Here is a 22,012-nt window from a genome sequence, read left to right as displayed (position 1 = left end):
CGCCATTAAAGTACATAAAAGAGGGCTGGGCCTTCTTCCTCAGCACACCGGCGCCATTTTCTCTTCACAGCTCAGCTGGAAGGAAGCTCCCCAGGCTCTCCCCTGCAGTATCCTGGTACACAAAGGGTAAAAAAGAGAGGGGGGGGCACATAAATTTAGGCACAAAACTGTGTATATAAGCTGCTATAGGGGAAAAATCACTCAGTATAGTGTACATCCCTGTATTATATAGCGCTGTGGTGTGTGCTGGCATACTCTCTCTCTGTCTCTCCAAAGGGCCTGGTGGGGGAACTGTCTTCAAATAGAGCATCCCCTGTGTGTGTGGTGTGTCGGTACGCGTGTGTCGACATGTCTGAGGTAAAAGGCTCCTCTAAGGAGGTGATAGAGCGGATATGTGTGTGGGAGGGTGTCTCCGTCGACAACGCCGACACCTGTTTGGATATGTGTAAGTGCTGAGGTAAAATTATTGCACAAAAGGTTAGGGAACAGAAAGGAAATCTACCCTGGTCTGTCCCTATGTCACAGAGTCCTTCAGAGTCTCTCTATGTTCACTATCCAAAATAACAAAGTATCGACACGGAGTTTAACTCCACTGTCGACTACGATAATGCAAAGTTACAGCCAAGAGGGCTAAAAGATATTCAATATATGATTATTGGAATAAAAGATGATTTGCATATCACTGATGACTCATCTGTCCCTGACACGAGAGTACACATGTTAAGGGGAAGAATGCTGAGGTAAATTTCCCTCCTCTCATGAGGAAAAAGAGCGGGAATCTCCAGACAAGAGACGGCAGCTTCCCACAAGAGAATTCTCAGGCTGTATCCTTTCCCCACTAGGGCTAGGATGTGTTGAGAATCTTCCCCTTGGGTGTCCTGTTTGCACTAGCTATTCTCAGGGATCCTGCAGATAGTGTGCACATTCTAGTATAGTACCCAGACCGGCGATTGTGTCGGCATGGGTTTATAGCGCTGTGGCAGCGTGGACAGGTACCTTATCAGCAGAGATTGAGACCCTAGTATGCATATAAATATTTTAAGATGCTGTCTTAAGTGATAGATATATAATTATAAAGCATGCCCAAAGGGACATGAGTATACTGGATCCTAGAGACAAAAGCTATGTCGATTTCTGCTTGACGTGTCCTGTAGAATATACATTGGACAGATGATGCCGACTTAAGAGGCATATGGAAGGCTGAGGATTGTGTGGAGAAGGGTTCTCGGACCTGGTCTCCACAGCTATAGCTGGTAATTCTGATATTTTGCCTTATATTCCTGCACAGCCTAGGAAAGCACGACATTATTAAATGCAGCTTTTCGAATAAAGAAACAAAGTCTGAGGTGCGTCCTTTCTTGTCAGAGCCGGATGCAGAGGAAAGAAGCTGTACAACACAGCTAGTCCCCAGGAACAGAAGTCCTCCCCGGCCTCTACAAAAATACACCGCATGTCGCTGGGGCTCCACAGGCGGAGCTAGGCCTGGTGGGGACACGCCTTCGTAAGTTCAGCCACAAAGTGGGTTCACTCCCTGTTAGATCCCTGGGCAATAGAAATTGTATCGCAGGGATACAGGCTGGACTGTGAGAAGATGCCCCCTCACCGAGGACCCGGCGGGCTTCCCCCCAAGAGAGGGAGCCAGTGTTAACTGCAATTCGTAAATTATATCTTCAACAGGTGGTGGTCAAGGGTCCCCTCCTTCAACAAGAGGGTGTTATTATTCGACCATGTTATAATCCCGAAACCAGACGGTTCGGTTAGACCCATATTGTATTAAAATCCCTGAACATATACCTGAAAAGGTTCAGGTTTAAGATGGAATCGCTAGGAGCGGTCATTGCAAGCCTGAAATGAATCGGGACATAAGGGATGCACACCTTCGTGTCCCCATTTATCCACCTCATCAGGCGTACCTCAGAATTGCGGTACGGGATTGTCATTACCAATTTCACCAAGGTAATGGCGGATATGATGGTGCTCCTGCGGAAGCAAGGTGTCACTATTATCACATACTTGGATGATCTCCTCATAAAAGCGAGATCAAGAGAGCAGTTGCTGGACAGCGTATCACCTTCTCTGGAAGTGAAACGGCAACACGACTGGATTCTATATATTCCGAAGTCGCAGTTGGTTCCTACAGCTCATCTGCCTCGCCTAGGCATGATCCTAGACACAGACCAGAAGAGGGTTTATGTCCCGATAGAGAGAGCTCAGGAGCTCATGGCACTGGTCAGGAATCCATTGAAAACCAAAACAGGTGTCAGTGCATCATTGCACTCGAGTCCTGGGAAGGATGATGGCATCATACGAGGCCATCCCCTTCGGCTGGTTCCATGCAAGGACAATGGAACTTACTGGACAAGTGGTCCGGATCACATCTTCAGATGCATCGGTTAATCACCCTATCCCCCAGGGCCAGGGTGTCTCTCCTGTGGTGGCTGCGGAGTGCTCACCTTCTCGAGGGCCGCAGATTCGGCATTCAGGACTGGGTCCTGGTGACCACGGATGCAAGCCTCCGAGGGTGGGGGGCAGTTACACAGGGAAGAAAATTCCAAGGTTTGTGGTCAAGCCAACAGACTTGCCTTCACATCAATATCCTGGAACTAAGGGTCATATACAACGCCCTAAGTCAAGCGGAGTTCCTGCTTCGCGACCAACCGGTTCTGATCCAGTCAGACCGCAGGGGCTCATGTAAACCGCCAGGGCGGCACAAGGAGCAGGGTGGCGAGGGTAGAAGCCACCAGAATTCTTCGCTGGGCGGAGAATCAAGTAAGCGCACTGTCAGCAGTGTTCATTCCGGGAGTGGACACGACCTCCACCCAGGAAAGTGGTGACTTCATCAGGAAGTCTTCACGCAGTTTTGCAAATTGATGGAAACTGCCTCAGGTGGACTACATGGCGTCCCACCTCAATAAAAAGATAAAAAAGGTTTTACGCTGGGTCAAGGGACTCTTATGCGATAGCTGTGGTCGCACTAGTAACACCGTGGGTGTTCCAGTCGGTCTATATATTCCCTCCTCTTCCTCTCAGACCCAAGGGCTGAGAATTGTAATAAACGGAGGAGTGTGAACAATATTCTTTGCTCCGGATTGGCCAAGAAGGACTCGGTACCCGGAACTGCAAGAAATGCTCTCAGAGGACCCATGGCCTCTGCCTCTCAGTCAGGACATGTTGCAACAGGGACCCTGTTTGATCCAAGACTTACCGCGGCTGCGTTGGACGGCATGGTGGTTGAACGCCATATCCTAGCGGAAAAGGGCATTCCGGATGCAGTTATTCCTACGCTGATAAAGGCTAGGAAAGACGTGACAGCAAGACTTTTTCACTGTTTGTGGCCGGGAAGGCCCTACTGAGGAATTCCAGGGGGGTCGATTCCTGCACTTCCTACAGTCAGGAGTGACTATGGGCCTAAAATTAGGATCCATAAAGGCCAAGATTTCGGCCCTATCCCTTTTTCTCTCAAAAAGAACTGGTTTCACTGCCTGAAGTTCGGACGTTGTTACAGGGGTGCTGCATATTCAGCCCCTTTTGTGCCTCCAGTGGCACCTTGGGATCTTAACGTGTGTTGGATTCCTAAAATCCCACTGGTTTGAGCCACTTAAGACCGTGGAGCTAAAATATCTCACGTGGAAAGTGGTCATGCTTTTGGCCTTAGCTTTGACTAGGCGTGTGTCAGAATTGGCGGCTTTGTCATCTAAAAGCCCATATCTGATCTTCCATATGGAAAGGGCAGAATGGAGGACTCGTCCCCAATTTCTCTCTAATGTGGTATCATAGTTTCATTTGAACCAACCTATTGTGGTGCCTGCGGCTACTAGGGACTTGGAGGATTCCAAGTTGCTGGACGTAGTCCGGGCCCTGAAACTTTATGCTTCCAGGACGGCTAGAGTCAGAAAAACTGACTCGCTATTTATCCTGCATGCACCCAACAAGCTGGGTGCTCCTGCTTCAAAGCAGACTATTGCTCGCTGGATCTGTAGCACGATTCAGCTTGCACATTCTGCGGCTGGACTGCCGCATCCTAAATTAGTAAAAGCCCATTCCACGAGGAAGGTGGGCTCTTCTTGGGCGGCTGCCCGAGGGGTCTCGGCTTTACAACTTTGCCGAGCTGCTACTTGGTCGGGTTCAAACACTTTTGCAAAATTCTACAAGTTTGATACCCTGGCTGAGGAGGACCTTGAGTTTGCTCATTTGGTGCTGCAGTCTCATCCGCACTCTCCCGCCCGTTTGGGAGCTTTGGTATAATCCCCATGGTCCTTACGGAGTACCCAGCATCCACTAGGACGTCAGAGAAAATAAGAATTTACTCACCGGTAATTCTATTTCTCGTAGTCCGTAGTGGATGCTGGGAGCCCGTCCCAAGTGCGGACTCTCTGCAATTCATGTATATAGTTATTGCTTAACTAAAGGGTTATTGTATGAGCCATCTGTTGAGAGTGGCTCAGTTATTGTTCATACTGTTAACTGGGTATAGTTATCACGAGTTGTACGGTGTGATTGGTGTGGCTGGTATGAGTCTTACCCTGGATTCCAAATCCTTTCCTAGTAATGTCAGCTCTTCCGGGCACAGTTTCCCTAACTGAGGTCTGGAGGAGGGGCATAGAGGGAGAAGCCAGTGCACACCAGATATAGTACCTAATCTTTCTTTTAAGAGTGCCCAGTCTCCTGCGGAGCCCGTCTATACCCCATGGTCCTTACGGAGTACCCAGCATCCACTACGGACTACGAGAAATAGAATTACCGGTGAGTAAATTCTTATTTTTTTTCCAAAGAACTACAAGTCCCAGCAAGCCTCCCCCGCAAGCTGGTACTTGGAGAACCACAAGTACCAGCATGCGGGGGGAAATGGGCCTGCTGGTACCTGTAGGTCTTCTGCAAAAAAAATACCCAAATAAAAACAGGACACACACACCTTGAAAGTAAAAGTTTATTACATACATGCCGACACATACATACTTACCTATGTTGACACGCCGACTCTGCCCACGTCTCCGTCTGTCGACGTCCGGGGTACCTGAAAATAAAATTATATACTCACCTGATCCAGTGTCCGGTTCTTTTATTGTAATCCACGTACTTGGCAAAACAAAAAAACGCATACCCGCTCCACACGGACTGAAAGGGGTACCATGTTTACACATGGGACCCCTTTCCCCGAATGCTGAGACCCCCTGTGACTCCTGTCACAGAAGGTCCCTTCAGGCAATCAGGGAGCGCCACGTCGTGGCACTCTCCTGATTCCCTATGCGCCTCTGAGCTGGCTCAGTCAGGCCAATATTGAACTTAAAGGGTTTCAATCGGTACGTAACGTACTACAGATTCAAGATGGAATCTCTGCGCTCAGTGATTGCAAGTTTAGAGCCAAAGGAATTCATGATTGCGCCAGATCTCAAGGATGCATACTTACACATTCCGATTTGGCAGCCTCATCAAAGGTTCTTGCGGTTTGCAATACGCCAAAACCAATACCAGTTTCAGGCTCTACCGTTTGGCCTATCGTCAGCGCCTCGGGTATTCACCAAAGTGATGTCTGTGATAGCTCATCTCAGATCCCTGGGAGTGACAATAGTTCCGTATTTAGACGATCTGCTCATCAAAGCCCCGTCTCAACAGATGCTTCTCCAACATGCGCTACTAACGTACAATGTACTAGTTCACCACGGTTGGATTGTCAACTTCAAAAAATCACATCTCATTCCGTCTCAACGCCTTCAATTCCTAGGTATGATTCTCGATACGGTAAATCAAAGAATTTACCTACCACAACAGAAAGTACAGATTATTCGCCATCTAGTACAATTAGTGCTCAAGCCACGCACAGTCTCGGTACATTTGTGCATTCGCCTCTTAGGAACAATGGGGGCGGCTTTCGAAGCGCTTCAGTTTGGAAGAGTTCACTCACGTCTGGCTGCGTTTGACGGGGTGGCTGTTGAGACTGCCATCTTAAGAGAGGGCATTCCAGAATTGGTTATACCAACCATGTTACGAGCTAGGAAGCCAGTTACGGCAGCTCATTATTACAGAATTTGGCGGTGGATGCTCTCACAATCGCGTGGCCATACAGCCTAGTGTATCTGTTTCCACCGTTTCCGCTGCTCCCTCTGGTGCTAAAACGGATCAAAAGAGAGCCTGTCACAGTCATACTAGTGGCTCCTCATTGGCCTCGAAGAGCTTGGTTTCTCGGATCTCCACGGACTACTCGCAGACTATCCTTGGCCGCTTCCTCTACGTCCGGACTTGTTACAACAGGGTCCATTCCTTTACCCAGATTTAGCGCTGCTGCGTTTGACGGGGTGGCTGTTGAGACCGCCCTCTTGAGAAGAGAGGGCATTCCGGAATCTGTTATACCAACCATGTTACGTGCTAGGAAGCCAGTTACGGCAGCTCATTATTACAGAATTTGGCGTGCCTATATAGGTTGGTGTGAATCTCGGAAGTTTCCGACATCAGCTTTCAGGGTATCCCGTCTTTTGTTATTTCTCCAGACGGGGTTAGATGGAGGACTGCATTTATCTACACTAAAGATGCAGGTATCTGCGTTGTCAATTTACTTTCAAAGACAATTGGCTCTATTGCCGTCGGTACACACTTTTCTGCAAGGTGTCCTCAGAGTACAGCCTCCATTCATTCCACCTACAGCGCCATGGGACTTGAATCTGGTTTTAGATTTCTTACAGTCTTCATATTTTGAACCCTTAGAGCAAGTGGATATAAAGTTTCTCACTTGGGAAACTGTTTTTCTTTTAGCCTTAGCTTCAGCAAGGCGTGTTTCAGATTTGGGTGCCTTGTCATGCAAGCCACCGTGTTTCATGATGACAGAGTGGAACTTCGGACGAATCCCGCTTTCTTACCAAAGGTAGTGTCATCTTTTCACATCAATCAACCAATAGTAGTTCCTGTGTTAACAGCACATTCTGGAACTCTGGATGTGGTACGCGCTTTACGCGTTTATGTATCCCGAACGTCTACAGTTCGTAAGACGGATACGTTGTTTGTTCTCTATGATGCTGCCAAGATGGGTTGGCCAGCGTCTAAGCAGACCTTATCCAGATGGATAAAACTGACCATACGTCAGGCTTACCTTAATGCTAGGTTACAGCCGCCTACATCAGTAACGGCTCATTCCACACGTTCTGTGGGAACTTCATGGGCAGCTGGTCGTGGAGCATCTACGACGCAGCTTTGCTGTTCGGCTACATGGTCTTCAGTGCACACGTTTGTGCGCTTTTACAAGTTTGATACGTTTGCGGCATCAGCATCTAGCTTTGGCCGCCTAGTGTTACAGGTGCCAAACAGCTCTCCCGCCCACGGGGGAAGCTTTGGTACGTCCCAAGAGTACTCCAGTGACCCCTAGTGGATGAAAAAGAAAATAGGATTTTGGTACTTACCAAGTAAATCCTTTTCTTTGAATCCATAGGGGGCACTGGACGCCCACCCAGAGCAGTTTTACCTGGTTTGTGGTAATTTCAGGGGATCTTATGGTAACACTCTCTCACAGACTGGTTCAAATTGTCAAGTGCTGGTTATGGTGTCAACTGTTTAGTTGTCAGTAACGTTATGTGTCAACTTCGTTGTTGTCCGTTATGTTATATGTAATACTCCACAACCTCTCTCTAGCTCCTGTTCGGCTCAGTAAAAAACACTGAGGTACTCTGGGATATAGAGGGGTGGAGTGTTCTAAATTTAAATATTCAGTGCCCTGTTTCCTACGGAAGCCGTCCATATCCCAAGAGTACTCCAGTACCCCCTATGGATTCAAAGAAAAGTATTTACCTGGTAAGTACCAAAATCCTATTTCTTTTTTTTACAAAAAGTACTGTATTGCATTGTCGAATTTTTTTGGGGGGCGAAAAAGTCCAGTTTTTCGACATTTTCGGGAATTCGACTGCAATTGCATATACCCCTCAGTGTGGGTCCTGTATTTTTTCAATATTTTCTTTAACTGGTATTACAGGTGCCAACCACCAATTAATGTCTGCACCTGTGCGCTTACTTAGGTTTGTGTTCAGTCAGAAAAAAAAAGCACTGTGCAATAAATGTACTGTAGACACTACAGTTACAGTAGTGTAACTGTAGTGTCTTGATTGCCAGTGTTTGAAGTGCAGAGCAGTGGAACACTAAAATGTAAAAAATATATATTGTAGATAAAAATATGAATTTACAAAATCTCATTGCCCAATGTCCCTGGCCTTAATGGGAATTGAACCACAGGTAACGGCTTAGGGTGTGTACACACGGTGAGATTCGGACTTATCCGATTCTCACTGTGCGACGGGGGGCCGGGTCAGCACTTAGCCAGTATTGCACATAATGAGTGTGCTTGCGATCCTGATTCTGTGCGATTTTGGCTAAGTGTCAATCCTGACTATCTCTTCTATAGAGATAGTCAGGATTGACTTGCCTGCACAGCCTATTTTTTCGGCCGATGCCGACCGCGCATTGGATCGGCATCGGATCGGGATCGCAAGGTGACTGTCACCTTGCGATCTGCACTATCTTTTCTTCCGATTCTGACTATATAGTCAGAATCGGAAGAAAAGATCTTACCGTGTGTACACACCTTTAGTTAAGTATTCAGCTTAACCAGTAACCCTCTGAGCATTCACACCTGTTGTCAGTACCTGTAGTATCAGTTTATCTGCACTAACAAGTGCCAGCATCTCCTTTTATTGAAAGTTGAACCACTGCCAGTTCCGTGCTATACAGTACGTGTACTGATTAGCGTCATGCTGAGCAGGCTGCTAGCGACAATGTCTATAGTAGTTAGTGGCAAAACCGTCTCTGTGACACTGCATAGAAATGAAGGGTGGGGGAGGTGCGGAGCCATGCAGTGAGTTAAGCAGCAGCACTCTACAAATGGTCAACATGTATTTCTTTGCTTTTTCTGAAGACTGAAATTGTCTTTATTGGCGATGTGCATTGCGACTAGTGCTGTGTGACTGAGGCTTTTCTATGTGTTTGAATGTAGGTATGCTAGCAAAAAGAAAAACCTTAGGTAAGATGTAATGGCATCCAAGATTGCCAGAGGTGCGGGTTGCCGGCCGATCTCGGACGTTTTTTTAAAGTGGCAGTCCTTTACAAGGCCTGGTTTTGCCTTGTAAAGAATTGTCACTTTAAAAGAAAAAGTCTGAGATGGGCGACATCCTGCACCTCCGGAATCTTGCCTTTTCTTTATTGCAAAATATTTAAAGTGCATAACAATGCAAAAGTTACATTTAAAAGATTTATACTGTAGATAGATTGATATTGATTACAAAATCACATTACTCGGTGCCCCTGGCCTTAATGGGAGACGAACCCCAGGTGATGGCTATGTAAAGGATTCACACCTGTTGTGTATGAGTTTCTATTCACTGTAGGGGCAGTTCAGCAGGAAGGGATTCTTGACATTACAGGTGTCACCATCTCCCTAAAGTGCGTCTTTACACCACTGCCAGTTCCGTGTTATACAGTATGTGTGCCAATTAGTGTCATTGTGAGCAGGCTGCTAGCGACATTCATAGTGATTAGCTGCAAAATCCATCTGTCTACAGTGTGTACTCTACAGTACAGATGGGGACACCACTTGTGCAGTATTATTAAAAAGATTGGTTGTCCGAACACCAAAACAATAAAAACCCTGTTGCAACTATTTACACTGTAGTTCAGTAGTAGTGTAGGCGGGCCGCCTGTCATAGATATCCTTCCACTGCTACAGTATTGTATTCATTACTGTAGTTTTCATCGGTGGAGCATTTGCCATCCATTGGTTAAGCTGTGTATTGTATGCTATGGATTCAACATCTGGTTAATACATCTGTATTTAGTTCTTCAAATTATTCTTTCTTTAATAATCGTTTTGTTTATATAGCACTTTTCTCCGAAAGAACTAAAGGTGCTTTACAGTAATCATGGCCAGTGAATTAGCTTTACAGGAACTATGAAATTAAAACAGAAGAATAGATTTGCAGAAATTAAAGAAAAACACATAATACAGAATTAAGGCAGTAATTTCCTGTCATAATTTCCAAGGATTATTGATCCTGCCCATGAAGGTACCAGATGAGGCAGCCATCTTGGGCAAATGTAATAGGTTACACTGTGCAGAATAGGCAATGCCTAGACAGGATGAGACCTACTGTTATGGGGAAACTACAGTAAATGAAAGCGAGTTAACCACTGAAATGATTTTGTTTTCCCTTTAAAACCGTTCATAACATTTGTTTTTTTATTTAATATAGTTTCCGAAGTATTTTTTGTTTTAAATATTAAAATTTAATATTATGCACATCTGCAGAACGTATCTCCTCGTCTAAAAAGGGGGACACAGTGGGGTGGTGCAGTCGCGTGTGATTTGATCATGCCAGTTAAGTGGTTAATGTTGAATAAATGACATGTCGGAATAGAGTTGCAGAACTTGACTTTCAAGAAGCTTTGGCATAAGACAGCACGTCAACTGACCGCATTCTACTGGTGGGGAAATGGCAAAGAAAAAAGAAGACTGTTAGGGGCACACTGCAGTATACATAATAGTGTAATTATCTTAAAACAACATATTTCAGATTCAAATAGTAAAAATATGACAGAGTTTTAAGAACTAAAAATTGTGTCTTTAGTGCAATAAACCACAGTATGTTTGAAATATCTTGTTTAAAACCAGAAATTTCTGGTATTAACCAGGACATTTCTAACATTTTATCGCGCTAGAGACATGGTTTTCAGTTCTTGAGACGCTATCTCTGTCTCATATTTTTTTTTAACTAGTTTTAAGATAATTACACTATTATGTATACTGAGTGCCCCTAGCAAAGAGTCGTCTATTTTCTTTGCTTTCTATATTCAATATCTGACTCTACGGAGCACCACCAACTCTAAATTTGTCATTTAGGACTATGTTCATGCTAGTTGGTTATTGATTTTGATTAGTTCTGAACCTCCTTGTCCCTTCCTCTCAAATTCAGTGAGTGATACTGGGACAGAGAGGGGTATCTTGTGCGGCCGCCACCCCTTTTTTCTTAAAATAAGTTAGGCTTATAATCTTAGTGTGCTGTAGTATACAGACCGTGCTATTGGGCCCTACACATTAGGTGTTTACACTGATCGATATGAACGTTCTCGTTCATTAAGGAACAAGAACTAATTCATATCGTTCAGTGTGTAGGCACCAACGATGAACGAGGCGCGGCTCCGCGCTCGTTCATCGTTGGTGCCGGGTCGCTTATGCATGCAGGCCAATATGGACAATCTTGTCCATATTAACATGCATTCCTATGGAGCCGGGTGACGGGGGAGTGAAGAAACTTCACTCTCTAACCCCCCCCCCCACCACCACCAGGTTGCCCGTATCCGCCGTCGGGCAGGTCGGCGGCGGATTGCCAGTGTGTAGGGAGCATAAGAGTCTGGGGTTGGAGCATTTAAAATAAGTTATAGATGGATGCATTTTTTCCTAAAAACTATCCAAGTTTTCTCTGACGTCCTAGTGGATGCTGGGAACTCCGTAAGGACCATGGGGAATAGCGACTCCGCAGGAGACTGGGCACAAATAGAAAGCTTTAGTACTACCTGGTGTGCACTGGCTCCTCCCCCCATGACCCTCCTCCAAGCCTCAGTTAGATTTTTGTGCCCGAACGAGAAGGGTGCACACTAGGGGCTCTCCTGAGCTTCTTAGTGAAAGTTTTAGTTTAGGTTTTTTATTTTCAGTGAGACCTGCTGGCAACAGGCTCACTGCATCGAGGGACTAAGGGGAGAAGAAGCGAACTCACCTGCGTGCATAGTGGATTGGGCTTCTTAGGCTACTGGACACCATTAGCTCCAGAGGGACCGATCACAGGCCCAGCCTTGGAGCTCGGTACCAGAGCCGCGCCGCCGGCCCTCTTACAGAGCCAGAAGCAAGAAGAGGTCCGGCAAATCGGCGGCAGAAGACATCCTGTCTTCCACAAGGTAGCGCACAGCAGCTGTGCGCCATTGCTTCTCAGCACAGTTCACACTCCGGTCACTGAGGGTGCAGGGCGCTAGGGGGGGGCGCCCTGAGCAGCAATAGAAACACCTTGGCTGGCTAAAAATACATCACATATAGCCCCTGGGCTATATGGATGAATTTTAACCCCTGCCAGATTTTCACAAAAAGCGGGAGAAAGGCCGCCGAGAAGGGGGCGGAGCCTATCTCCTCAGCACACAGGCGCCATTTTCCCTCACAGCTCCGCTGGAAGGACGTCTCCCTGACTCTACCCTGCAGTCCTGCACTACAGAAACAGGGTAAAAAAGAGAGGGGGGCACTAATTGGCGGGTTATTAACAATACAGCAGCTATAAGGGAGAAACACTTATATAAGGTTGTCCCTATATCTATATATAGCGCTCTGGTGTGTGCTGGCATACTCTCCCTCTGTCTCCCCAAAGGGCTAGTGGGGTCCTGTCCTCTATCAGAGCATTCCCTGTGTGTGTGCTGTGTGTCGGTACATTTGTGTCGACATGTATGAGGAGGAAAATGATGTGGAGGCGGAGCAATTGCCTATAATAGAGATGTCACCCCCTAGGGAGTCGACACCTGAGTGGATGGCTTTATGGAAGGATTTACGTGACAGTGTCAGCTCCTTACAAAAGACAGTTGATGACATGAGACAGCCGACTAATCAGCTAGTCCCTGTCCAGGCGTCTCAGAAACCATCAGGGGCTCTAAAAAGGCCGTTACCTCAGGTGGTGGATACGGACGTCGACACGGATACTGACTCCAGTGTCGACGGTGAGGAGACAAACGTGACTTCCAGTAGGGCCACACGTTACATGATCACGGCAATGAGAGAGGTGTTAAACATTTCTGATACTGCAAGTACCACTAAAAAGGGTATTATGTGGGGTGTGAAAAAACTACCTGTAGTTTTTCCTGAATCAGACGAATTAAATGAGGTGTGTGATGAAGCGTGGGTTTCCCCCGATAAAAAACTGATAATTTCTAAAAAGTTATTGGCATTATACCCTTTCCCGCCAGAGGTTAGGGCGCGTTGGGAAACACCCCCTAGAGTGGATAAAGCGCTCACACGCTTATCAAAACAAGTGGCGTTACCGTCTCCTGATACGGCCGCCCTCAAGGAACCAGGTGACAGAAAACTGGAAAATATCCTAAAAAGTATATACACACATACTGGTGTTATACTGCGACCAGCAATTGCCTCAGCCTGGATGTGCAGCGCTGGGGTGGCTTGGTCGGATTCCCTGACTGAAAATATTGATACCCTGGATAGGGACAGTATATTGTTGACTATAGAGCATTTAAAAGATGCATTTCTATATATGCGAGATGCACAGAGGGATATTTCCACTCTGGCATCAAGAGTGAGTGCGCTGTCCATTTCTGCCAGAAGAGGATTATGGACGCGACAGTGGTCAGGTGATGCGTACTCTAAACGGCATATGGAAATATTGCCTTATAAAGGGGAGGAGTTATTTGGGGTCGGTCTATCGGACCTGGTGGCCACGGCAACTGCTGGGAAATCCACATTTTTACCCCAGGTCGCCTCTCAACATAAAAAGACGCCGTCTTATCCGGCTCAGTCCTTTCGTCCCCATAAGGGCAAGCGGGCAAAAGGTTCCTCTTTTTTGCCCCGGGGCAGAGGAAGGGGAAAAAGACTGCAACAGACAGCCAATTCCCAGGAACAAAAGCCCTCCCCCGCTTCTGCCAAGTCCTCAGCATGACGCTGGGGCCTTACAAGCGGACTCAGGCACGGTGGGGGCCCGTCTCAAGAATTTCAGCGTGCAGTGGGCTCACTCGCAAGTGGACCCCTGGATCCTTCAAGTAGTATCTCAGGGGTACAAATTGGAGTTCGAGACGTCTCCCCCTCGCCGGTTCCTGAAGTCTGCTTTACCAACGTCTCTCTCCGACAGGGAGGCAGTATTGGAGGCAGTTCACAAGCTGTATTCCCAGCAGGTGATAATCAAGGTACCCCTCCTGCAACAAGGGAAGGGGTATTATTCAACGCTGTTTGTGGTACCGAAGCCGGACGGCTCGGTAAGACCTATTTTAAATCTGAAATCCTTGAACACTTACATACAAAGGTTCAAGTTCAAGATATAGTCACTCAGAGCAGTGATCGCGAACCTGGAAGAGGGGGACTTTATGGTGTCTCTGGACATCAAAGATGCCTACCTCCATGTCCCCATTTACCCTTCTCATCAAGGGTACCTCAGGTTTGTGGTACAAAACTGTCACTATCAGTTTCAGACGCTGCCGTTTGGATTATCCACGGCACCCGGGTCTTTACCAAGGTAATGGCCGAAATGATGATTCTTCTTCGAAGAAAAGGCGTTTTAATTATGCCTTACTTGGACGATCTCCTGATAAGGGCAAGATCCAGAGAACAGTTAGTAGTCGGAGTAGCACTATCTCAGGTAGTGCTACGGCAGCACGGCTGGATTCTAAATATCCCAAAATCGCAGCTGATTCCGACGACACGTCTTCTGTTCCTAGGGATGATTCTGGACACAGTCCAGAAAAAGGTGTTCCTTCCGGAGGAAAAAGCCAGGGAGTTATCCGACCTAGTCAGAAACCTCCTGAAACCAGGGCAAGTCTCAGTGCATCAATGCACAAGAGTCCTGGGAAAGATGGTAGCTTCCTACGAAGCGATTCCATTCGGCAGATTCCACGCAAGAACGTTCCAGTGGGATCTGCTGGACAAATGGTCCGGATCGCATCTTCAGATGCATCAGCGGATAACCCTGTCCCCAAGGACAAGGGTGTCTCTTCTGTGGTGGTTGCAGAGTGCTAATCTTCTAGAGGGCCGCAGATTCGGCATTCAGGACTGGGTCCTGGTGACCACGGATGCCAGCCTGAGAGGCTGGGGAGCAGTCACACAAGGAAGAAATTTCCAGGGCTTGTGGTCAAGCCTGGAGACATCACTTCACATAAATATCCTGGAGCTAAGGGCCATCTACAATGCTCTAAGCCTAGCACGACCTCTGCTTCAAGGTCAGCCGGTGCTGATTCAGTCAGACAACATCACGGCAGTCGCCCACGTAAACAGACAGGGCGGCACAAGAAGCAGGAGGGCAATGGCAGAAGTTGCAAGGATTCTTCGCTGGGCGGAAAATCATGTGATAGCACTGTCAGCAGTGTTCATTCCGGGAGTGGACAACTGGGAAGCAGACTTCCTCAGCAGGCACGACCTCCACCCGGGAGAGTGGGGACTTCACCCAGAAGTCTTCCACATGATTGTGAACCGTTGGGAAAAACCAAAGGTGGACATGATGGCGTCCCGCCTCAACAAAAAACTAGACAGGTATTGCGCCAGGTCAGGGGACCCTCAGGCAATAGCTGTGGACGCTCTGGTAACACCATGGGTGTACCAGTCAGTGTATGTGTTCCCTCCTCTGCCTCTCATACCCAAGGTACTGAGAATCATAAGAAGGAGAGGAGTAAGGACTATACTCGTGGCTCCGGATTGGCCAAGAAGGACTTGGTACCCGGAACTTCAAGAGATGCTCACGGAGGACCCGTGGCCTCTACCTCTACGAAGGGACCTGCTCCAGCAGGGACCCTGTCTGTTTCAAGACTTACCGCGGCTGCGTTTGACGGCATGGCGGTTGAACGCCGGATCCTGAAGGAAAAAGGCATTCCGGATGAAGTCATCCCTACCCTGATCAAAGCCAGGAAGGATGTAACCGTGCAGCATTATCACCGTATTTGGCGTAAATATGTTGCGTGGTGCGAGGCCAGGAAGGCCCCTACAGAGGAATTTCAACTGGGTCGGTTCCTGCATTTCCTGCAAACAGGACTGTCTATGGGCCTAAAATTAGGGTCCATTAAGGTTCAAATTTCGGCCCTGTCGATCTTCTTCCAAAAAGAACTGGCTTCAGTTCCTGAAGTTCAGACGTTTGTCAAAGGGGTGCTGCATATACAGCCTCCTTTTGTGCCTCCAGTGGCACCTTGGGATCTCAATGTGGTTTTGGGGTTCCTAAAATCACATTGGTTTGAACCACTCACCACTGTGGACTTAAAATATCTCACATGGAAAGTGGTAATGCTGTTGGCCCTGGCGTCAGCCAGGCGCGTGTCCGAATTGGCGGCTTTATCCTATAAAAGCCCTTACGTAATTTTTCATACGGATAGGGCAGAATTGAGGACTCGTCCTCAATTTCTCCCTAAGGTGGTTTCAGCGTTTCACCTGAACCAGCCTATTGTGGTACCTGCGGCTACTAGGGACTTGGAGGACTCCAAGTTGCTGGACGTAGTCAGGGCCCTGAAAATGTTTCCAGGACGGCTAGAGTCAGAAAATCTGACTCGCTGTTTATCCTGTATGCACCCAACAAGCTGGGTGCTCCTGCTTCTAAGCAGACTATTGCTCGTTGGATTTGTAGTACAATTCAGCTTGCTCATTCTGTGGCAGGCCTGCCACAGCCTAAATCTGTAAAAGCCCATTCCACAAGGAAAGTGGGCTCATCTTGGGCGGCTGCCCGAGGGGTATCGGCTTTACAACTTTGCCGAGCAGCTACTTGGTCAGGGGCAAACACGTTTGCTAAATTCTACAAATTTGATACCCTGGCTGAGGAGGACCTGGAGTTCTCTCATTCGGTGCTGCAGAGTCATCCGCACTCTCCCGCCCGTTTGGGAGCTTTGGTATAATCCCCATGGTCCTTACGGAGTTCCCAGCATCCACTAGGACGTCAGAGAAAATAGGAATTTACTTACCGATAATTCTATTTCTCGTAGTCCGTAGTGGATGCTGGGCGCCCATCCCAAGTGCGGATTGTCTGCAATATTTGTACATAGTTATTGTTAACTAAATCGGGTTATTGTTGTAGTGAGCCATCTTTTCTAGAGGCTCCTCTGTTATCATACTGTTAACTGGGTTCAGATCACAAGTTATACGGTGTGATTGGTGTGGCTGGTATGAGTCTTACCCGGGATTCAAAATCCTTCCTTATTGTGTACGCTCGTCCGGGCACAGTATCCTAACTGAGGCTTGGAGGAGGGTCATGGGGGGAGGAGCCAGTGCACACCAGGTAGTACTAAAGCTTTCTATTTGTGCCCAGTCTCCTGCGGAGCCGCTATTCCCCATGGTCCTTACGGAGTTCCCAGCATCCACTACGGACTACGAGAAATAGAATTATCGGTAAGTAAATTCCTATTTTATTTAAATGTCCATTTTATCTTAAGGAAAATACATAGGATAGGTTCAGGAACCCGGTTCCTGATTATGTCATAATTAATGAGTGGTTCAGGAACGGAGTTCCTGCTGAAGAATAACACTGTATACTGTAGAGGCATAACTCGTACAGAAGAAAATGTGGTTAACTGTGCTTATGTTTGCACCACACCAATGTCAACAGGATACAAGTCCTTTTTCCACTGTTTACCTTTACTAATTATTTGCAGAACATTATCACTAATGGTGTGTACACACGGTGAGATCCTTAATATGACCGATATTCACTTTGCGATTTCCCCTGAACTCCCCGGAGCCCAGCACCACCGATTTTGACTAACTTTTCTTGAGATATGGACTATGTGTGTTTACGAATTTGGCTTATGTGAGACGTAATTGACATGTGAGATGAACTAGATAGTACACCGATCTAGCAAGGATTGACTTACCTGCACAGACTATCTTTTCTTGCGATACCGACCTGGCGGGACCGCACATCAGGATCGAATCGGGATCGCAAGTGGCATAACACCTTGCGATCTGCACTAACTTTTCTTACGATTTTGACTATATAATCAAAATCGAAAGAAAAAAATCTCACCGTGTGTACACACCATTGGACCTCTCTCCCCTCAATTTATTACACTGGGAAAACCAATTTGAAGCCTGTTACTTCTGTTCCATGTCTTCTTAAACTTTTCATTATTCATGACCTGAATATTTTAGGTGAAATCTTTACTAATGTATGCAAAATACTACAACTTTATAATTGTATCTGCTTAGTATTTCTCTAATCTTTATTTAAATGCTGATTCTTTAGTAATGGCTTGTTGCATGTATCTTGTTTCTGTACTGACACTTGTTTTTTCTTTTTCCTTGTTGCTTCAGATGTTCATCAAATACATTAAGGTTAGCAACCTTCTCTGAATGTTTTCTGTACAGCTAATGAATGCATGGCGAGAGGTGCTTTCAGATCTCACTAGAGCAAATTCACATTTGCTTGTAGGTGCAATTACTTAAGCATAATGATGCCTTGCTTAACACGTTTGCAGTTTGATTTGACTTCCTGTATTCTCTAGGTGGAACTGATCTCTCATTTTGGATCCGAACATTTTTGCCCATTAAGTCTCATAAGGTAATGTGGAAACCCAAAATCAAAAGTACCATGGGTTATTCTAGTAAACAAGATAATCTCATTCACTCGCTTATACTCCGATCCAATAGATCCCACATTATTGGTAACGGTAGGTTTTTTTTTTTTTTAGAGTGGCTACAGAGTTGTCAAAGCCCATTGGGAAAGAATGAGCAGCTCACAGGTGGAGGATTGTGACAACCCAGCTAGCAGTATAAAAAAAAAAAATGCCCACTCTAGAAGAGTAGTTTTTGTCCTTTTCTGGGTGGGGTTATCCTTTTAAAAGAACAGTTTTTTTAGTTTTTTTCCTCAAAGTTCCCCAAAAATAAGTTTTTAGCAATTTTTTTTCTTTATTCTTGGCCAGTATTTTGAATCTCTTGTGCCCCCGATATTCCTATTTATTACCAGACATGCCCTGCAAAAGTCCTGGGTATATAAATACTCTGATCCTCGGCCTTAGATTAACTGGTTGGCTTCCACTGGATTGGAGTGTAATAATGGCAAACCTACAAGTTATAAATGAATAAATAAAATAAGGAAAAGGTTACATTTCTTTAAAAATAAAAAAAAGGACCTTTCACAGAATTTTTTTAAGGAATGTTACTTTGATGACAGTACTTTCTGAAATGTCCGTGTTGGCATCTGTAACCTTCTCAGCCTACTGGTGACCGTTCTTTAGAAGCATTGTCTAGAACAGCCATTCTGCATATGTGGATAAATTTATCTCTAGCGCCCATTGCATTTGAAAATATGCAGGTTTTCTGTGAAGCTATGGTTGTGGAAGAATATATATAGAACATAAATAATTGAAGGCTGTCACTTTTTTTCTGTTAGTTTTGTGGTATAATTGTGAGCTGGGCACCTTACCCACTAACATTGTGTTTCCATAAACAACATCCGTACAAATGGCATGTGACACTGCTCGCAAGCTTTGACAAGAGATCCCAAATGCTTGTGGTACAATGCTTTTCCATTTACTTACGTGGGGTTTACAGCATGGTCCTTAAATGTATAAATTCATTTGAAAGTAATTGGGCCTTTTAGCTACGGTAATTAAAAGTAAAAATGCCCTGTCATCCTTGGTCAGCAAAGTGCTGATACCCGTACAGCAAGGGGGGCTGTGAATAAACTGTTCTGGTTCCTGCTCTCATCACATATACATTGTGTCTGAAAAGTTACTGTGCACTGAAAGCAACACTGGTCATGCTGGGTCCTACAGGAGATGTTGAAAATGGGCCCCATTAATGTACAGATATGTCTGCACACGCTTCTGTATGTTGAAGAATACTTTCTCCAGGGTGGGTGGTGTGATTTGTTGGTTGTGATTGCAGCCTGTAGTACCTGAAGTGAATGCGGATTACCTGCATACACCTTTCCCTTCAATGCTCCCCACAAGTAAAAGTCAGTCCGTGTCAGATCCATTGATCGGGCAGGCCACAGTCCCCGGGAGATGATTCAATATCCGAGGAAGCTACCCAGAAACTGTAGTGATGCGTCAGCTGTGTGAGCAGTTACGCCATCTTGCTGGAACCATCCATTGTGGATTTCCATGAGTTCGGATACGAATGATTCCAGAGTCTAGGGAGTGGTAACGTTCTGAGTTAACCTTTTCACAAAGAAAAAGGGCCCAACAAATGAACTTACGAGAGGCACTTCTTAAATTTGTTGGGGTTTACAGTATTCCACAGACGTGTGTTTTAGATGATGGTGTACACAGATAGGTGGAACCATGCCTCATCAGTAAAGAAAGTTATGTCCAGAATGTCCACACCTTCTTCAAATAAGAAGTCCTGAAACCACCTGCAGTACCGAGCATGGGTCTGAATATTGCGTGCTGTACTCTTTGGAACATAAGCTTTTTGTGACAGCCGCCTCATTTGCTTAATATGACTCTGTAATACTGTGTACACATTAAACGATGTGTACCCAGCGCAATATCATCAGCGACGGTACCCAGGGGAGGGGGGAGCGGGTGCCATGCTACATTCTGCAGCACTGCCCTCGCTGGCGATGTCGCCTGTCGGACCTGCATGCAGGTCCAACGGAGGATGATGCTGATGTGTGGGAGGACGTATCGTCAGCGACTTATCGCATACACACTAGTCGATATCGTGAACAATGTGTCAGAATCGGGCACATTATCCACAAAATCGTCTAGTGTGTACCCGGCTTAAGATCCTGTCCTGGATATCACCAACAGTCTCGCCTGATGGTGAGGACCTACCAGAGCGGGAGGCATCCAAAACACTCTGTTTCCTGGAAATCGTCTACAAGATTTTGTACCACATTACAGTGGGACTTTTGCATCAGGAAATTTCCTAGCGAACAGCTTTTCCATTTTTTCCATATACTTATCGCCATAGCGAAAGACGAGTTCAATCAAACACACTCTCTGTTCTAAATGTAACATCAATGCCCTTTTGCTGAGACGAGTAATCACTAAACACGTGTTCCTCCATCGACTCCACTACACACTGCTGCGTGCGATGCATAGGGCGTTGCATGATGAAGACCAGACACAGCACACTTCCGCATAGCACGTCAATGCAAATTCTATTCATATTGCTGTGTTATTACATCACTACATTCGGTGCGCAGTATCTTTTCGATACCCCGTATTTGGAAAGTAATTGAAAGTCTAACGATGTGAGGAGGAGGTAAATAATAATCTCTTCAAGTGCATCACAGAAGTGAAGGTGGACCCATCAACTAATCGTAACGTTGCATGTCTCTCAGGGTTTTTGGTACCAGCATGGTGGAGGAGTATGAAGAAATAGTTGACTCCCAGTACCACTCGGAACGGCCAGAAATATATGATGAAGATGAAGGTAACATATCCCCAATATGACATTTCATTATCTGAGTAATGTACTTTTTATGTGGTAGTTCCAGTACTGATTGATTTCTCTAGATACGTCCATCCAAAGCATTCATATACTGTCATTACTAAAACTTTAATCATGAAGCACAGACTTAAAAGAAAATGCATGAATACAGTGCAACAAATATTTAATAGTTCTCACTGGTTTAGAGATCTGTATGGTTACAGAGCATCATATACATGTTGTAAATCATGCCTGATAATCACCATCCTCAGACAGCTACTATTGGCCACCACTGGATACCAACATGAAACAGGTGACAGGTAGTTTGGCTCAGGGCAGATATCGCAGCACTAACCGTAAACCCTGAGCTGTAGAAACCGATTTCTATCATTCAGCCTTTGTTTCCCCAGTTTTGAACTACAATAGAAAAATGGAAATGGGGAACAATGTCAGAGGGAGAAAGAGAATTAGAGGAGTAGTAAAGATGAGGCCCGTACACCCTAGTCTATAAAGTAAACTTTGCTCATTTTGACCCTTCCTGAGTGATGTTTGTTATATCTACTAGTGTGTACTCTGTAAACGATGAGCGATGCACGGCCCCGCAGGTTAACGACTTTCGGTCTCGGCCATGCATGCAGCTCAATTTGGACTTGTTGCCCAAAGCTGCATGCTCCTGTGGGCCGCAGCATGATGTCGCTGTGATATCGCACAGTGTGTATGCCTACGTCGGGCGGTCTGGACCGGGATGGGGACAAACTAGGTGGTGTTGCTCATGAAGCACATCGCCTAGTGTGCACCCACCTATAGAGATTATGTAAGGGGGAGAGGGAGGAGGAGAAAATATGGGGGGAGGGGCCAGGGGGCTGAATATGTGTGTACATTTATTTATTTTTAGCTTGGTGGGCAAGTCTTTTCTTTGAAAATTGTTTAATTGCTTAT

The 22,012-nt window shown here is 46.0% G+C and overlaps 1 protein-coding gene across 4 annotated transcripts in view; it reads left to right on the top strand.

The window, feature by feature from the left end:
* Positions 1 to 22,012, top strand: part of SUCO (SUN domain containing ossification factor) — a 259,500-nt gene that overhangs the window by 131,178 nt on the left and 106,310 nt on the right. For 3 of the 4 annotated variants that reach the window (XM_063939979.1, XM_063939977.1, XM_063939980.1), the window contains 3 exons: positions 18,005 to 18,025; positions 18,196 to 18,251; positions 20,985 to 21,076. In XM_063939979.1, the coding sequence (XP_063796049.1) occupies positions 18,005 to 18,025; positions 18,196 to 18,251; positions 20,985 to 21,076 (169 nt within the window). The remainder of the gene's footprint in view (positions 1 to 18,004; positions 18,026 to 18,195; positions 18,252 to 20,984; positions 21,077 to 22,012) is intronic. The other variant, XM_063939978.1, reaches the window with a different exon arrangement.

This window comes from Pseudophryne corroboree, chromosome 9 (genome assembly GCF_028390025.1).
Source record: "Pseudophryne corroboree isolate aPseCor3 chromosome 9, aPseCor3.hap2, whole genome shotgun sequence".
Lineage (NCBI taxonomy): Eukaryota > Metazoa > Chordata > Amphibia > Anura > Myobatrachidae > Pseudophryne > Pseudophryne corroboree.
The sequence above is the reverse complement of the archived record's forward strand: the minus strand, read 5'-3'. Positions and strand labels throughout refer to the sequence as shown.